Consider the following 3958-nt stretch of genomic DNA (forward strand, 5'->3'; position numbering starts at 1 on the left):
TCAGTAGCAAACAATGGTTTCATATTCACATTGTTTAGTTTAAAAAAAATGTGTTCAGCCTTTCAAAACAAAAATCTTTTACCAACAGTGACTATCAACACAATCCTACCTATTTGACTGTTCAACTAATCATTATTTAGGATTCAGTCACACAATCTGTAAATAACCTTTAAATTTATTGTGTTTTACAGAGCTGCACGTGAAACCGGAGATAAAGGAAGATTGATAAGCGTCCTTTCGGTTTTCAACCAATCGAGGTCGAGTATTCCCTGACGCAGTGGCCAATCAGAGAGAGCGGAGCCGTATTTGAATCACCAGCAGGCCTTTGTACTGTACGGAATGTTATGAGTTGAGTTGGACAAGGAACACGAAGCGAAGCTAAACGGTCCATTAAAAAAAAAAAAGTTACATTTTTATTTAAGAACGAGTTCTGCGATAAGCGTATTCGCCATGGATATTCACGCGTTGGTGAGTATTTAATGCAGAAACATGTTTTTGATGTATCTGATGAGAGATTTGCAGTGCGTAGCGTCGAAACAATTTCACATTCGCTAGCTTACACTGCTAAAAATTGTTAAAATGGCTTCAAGGTAAATTCCTTTAGTTGAAAAATGTCCTTTTCCCGTACAGCGCAATGCAAACAACCCTGTTTTTATCGGTGGCAAAGGCGGGCCTGTGAACGGTGCAGGGAGGAGGCCCGTGTTTGGCGAACTGTCCAACTTCACCCACAAACCAGTTCAGACCAAGGTGCGTGCCTTTATGTAACCTTACCACGATACAACGTGTTCATTTTAACAGCATGTTACTCCACATTCCTCTTCCCTCTCTCGTCTTCAGAAGGTCCAACCTGTGGTACCTGTGATACGAGCCGGCCAGCCAGCTGTTGTACCAGTCAAACGTGCCCCGGTGCAGCGCGAAGTACCCCAGCCTGCCCCAGCGCTGCCCGCTGCTCGAGCTGATGTGAGCATGAAGGAAGAGGAACTGTGCCAAGCCTTTTCCAACACGCTCTTTCCAGTCGAGGACATCGATGAAGGGGATGCTGACATGCCTCAGCTGTGTCCTGAATATGTGAAGGACATCTATGCGTACCTGCGATGCCTTGAGGTACCTGACTCTTTTAAAAATGTAACGTCTTTATTTAACCTTCGTGCTTCCTCCAGCTGCTGTGTTCTTGTTCCAGGGTCAGCAGTCTGTTCGTCCCCGTTATATGCGTGGCTACGATATCAATGGAAGGATGCGCGCTCTCCTGGTAGACTGGCTCATTCAAGTGCACTCGAGATTTCAGCTCCTGCAGGAAACTTTGTACATGACTGTAGCTATCCTTGATCGCTTTCTCCAGGTACAAGTTATAACAAAAGCAGTGGAGCTTTAGATGACCTGAACTAACACTGGAAGAGATCAGTATTTTGGCTTTGATGCAATATTAAAATATAGTATCTGCTAGTATTAGAATGGAATTTTAAGTGTAGAGTTACTAGTTTCCTTGTTCATACAGTTGACTGGGTTCCTAAGCTGTATGTAAAGTGCTTTATGGGTGAGGTATTTGTATAGTCCTTGTTTGACTTCTTCACCTAAGTTTTTTTTTTTTTTTTTTTTTTTTTTTTTTTTCCAGTACAGAAAACATTGTGCGTTTGTTTTTATTTAAATTATAAAGGTTATTGCTGTCTACAATGAGTTTAAAAGCCATGCAGTGAATGAAGAGCTATCAAGCCAGCTTCTATTTTAGCATTGTGGTTTTGATAAAATGCTGGGTTTGGTGTCAATTTGTATGAGATCCAGCACCAAGCTACAATGCAAAAGTGGTTATTTGGCAACACTGCAATATACATGAGATATATATATATATAAAAAAAAATTTCTTTCCACTTCCCCTTTTTCTCTTTCAGGTCCAGCCTGTGACCCGTAAGAAGCTCCAGCTAGTAGGTGTTACTGCAATGCTGATTGCTTGTAAATACGAGGAGATGTATGTGCCGATGGTTGGGGACTTTGCCTACATTGCTGACGATGCCTTCACAAAAGCTCAGATCCGAGAGATGGAGATGCTGATTCTCAGTGAGCTCAACTTTGAGCTCGGACGTCCTCTGCCCCTGCACTTTCTGCGGAGGGCTTCAAAGGCTGGAAATGTAGGTTCAGGATTTATATTCCCTTATGTGGTTTGGTAGAGCTTCAGATGTTGAGTCATCCTTGCCTCCTTTTTTTTTTTTTTTTTTTTTTTTTTTTTTCCTTTTTTTTTTTTTTTTAATAAATCCTAAACGTCTGCTTTTAAGGCTGATGCTGAGAAGCATACACTTGCAAAATATTTCCTAGAACTGACACTACTTGACTACGACATGGTCCACTTTAACCCTTCGGAGACTGCAGCTGCTGCCCTGTGCCTTTCTCAACTTGTACTTGATGGCCAAAAATGGGTAACTGTCTTCTAATTTCAGAATTTTTTTTTAATCTGCTTATCAGTTTAATGATCCATCTTTTAATTCCTCCTGTTCCAGTCACCAACCCAGCAACACTACTCTTCCTATGATGAGGCCCACCTGAAGCCTATCATGCAGCAGATTGCCAAAAATGTGGTTATGGTCAATGAAGGGCTCTCAAAGCATGTGGTAAGCAGTTTCCTGCACTTGTGCATGGGGATTTGGTTCTACTGAATGCTCTGATGTTGTCCGTCTTTTGCAGACTGTGAGAAAGAAATACTCCAGCAGTAGGCTCATGAAGATTAGCCTTCTTCCCCAGCTGAAGTCGTCAATTGTGAAGGATTTGGCTGCTCCTCTGCTGTCCAGCTCTTGAGGGCTTTTATGTGGGAATGGACACTGAAACCTGCACTTTATTTTGTGTCAGCCATTTTGGGAGATGGACTGCTGCTTTTTAAACTGATGTACATAATCTGTATAAATAAACATTGTTCTACGTTTTATGAATATTATGCTTTTAATCTGAGGGTTTAAATTGTGTGGCGCTTTTTTTTTTTTTTGTAAATGGTTTTATGAACTTGCTGGGGCTATATTTTATATATTGCTTTACCTTGGTGGCCAAATTGAAGCTGGAATCAATTAAAATCCAAAGATTTAATACCATTTTCTGACTTGTGTTTTCATGTTGACACTGAACTTGACTGCTCTGACTTCCTGGATTATGTGTGCACGCTCTTAAATATAACCGCTTGTACTTGACTTTATACTTCTCCTAAAGTCTCTTCACCTGCTGTCAGTGTTGCACAATAATGCTTGTAATCAGTTTAATTTCCAAAGTGAAGGAGGGCAAGTTTTAAAGGCCTTGGGTGTTAAGGATCCTCAAATGCAAATGGTTTGGTTTCAAGAGCAACCATTCATTCCTATTTTGCTTTTTTTATTCTTGGTTTTCAGTTAATCCCTTCATTATTCAGTTTAATACATTCCATACTTTTATTTTTCCAAAGAGATTAGTGGAACTGTTTATTGAAACAAGATTTTTTTGGGATGTATAACACTACTTGTTGGGGTTGTGTTTGTCAGATGGAGTCTGAGCGTTGAAACATGCAACTAAGATTATTCAATAAACTGCTTTTATTACCACCACTTTGTTTCTTGCTCTTCACTGGCTTTGCCCAGTCAACTCTTTGGCTGAGAGATGGTTAATATGATTTTGCATACCAAAAGATAAGACCGGTTTTGGGTATTAGACAATTTTGATGACTAGTTGTTTTGTTACCATACAAAATGGCTATTTTCTGACAGGATCTGGCATCTGGGGCTAGATCTTAATTATCTGGCGTGGAGGCATGATCTAACGGTCTCATTCACTAATAATTCATAACTAATTAAAACATTAAAGGGATAGTTCACCCAAAAATGAAAATTCAGTTTTTAAGTACTCCCCTTCATAACGTTCCAAACCCATAAGACATTCATTCATCTCTGTAACACACATTGATATTTTTAATGGAATCTGAGAGCTTTTCTACGACAGTCAAGTAACAGAAGCG

At 40.0% G+C, this 3958-nt stretch overlaps 1 protein-coding gene across 2 annotated transcripts; it reads left to right on the forward strand.

Moving 5' to 3' along the window:
* Positions 1-305: 305 nt before the first annotated feature.
* On the forward strand, positions 306-3069 carry ccnb2 (cyclin B2). Of its 2 annotated transcripts, none has more exons than XM_059530062.1 (8): positions 306-468; positions 631-747; positions 838-1104; positions 1181-1339; positions 1887-2123; positions 2268-2408; positions 2490-2600; positions 2674-3069. In XM_059530062.1, the coding sequence occupies exons 1-8, from the start codon at positions 451-453 to the stop codon at positions 2782-2784; spliced, it is 1161 nt and encodes a 386-aa protein (XP_059386045.1). In that variant the 5' UTR covers positions 306-450; the 3' UTR covers positions 2785-3069. The 2 variants fall into 2 exon arrangements, with proteins under 2 accessions (XP_059386045.1, XP_059386046.1); XM_059530063.1 differs by having other exon boundaries at positions 841-1104.
* Positions 3070-3958: the final 889 nt, after the last annotated feature.

Source organism: Carassius carassius, chromosome 3 (assembly GCF_963082965.1).
Source record: "Carassius carassius chromosome 3, fCarCar2.1, whole genome shotgun sequence".
Taxonomy (NCBI): Eukaryota; Metazoa; Chordata; class Actinopteri; order Cypriniformes; family Cyprinidae; genus Carassius; species Carassius carassius.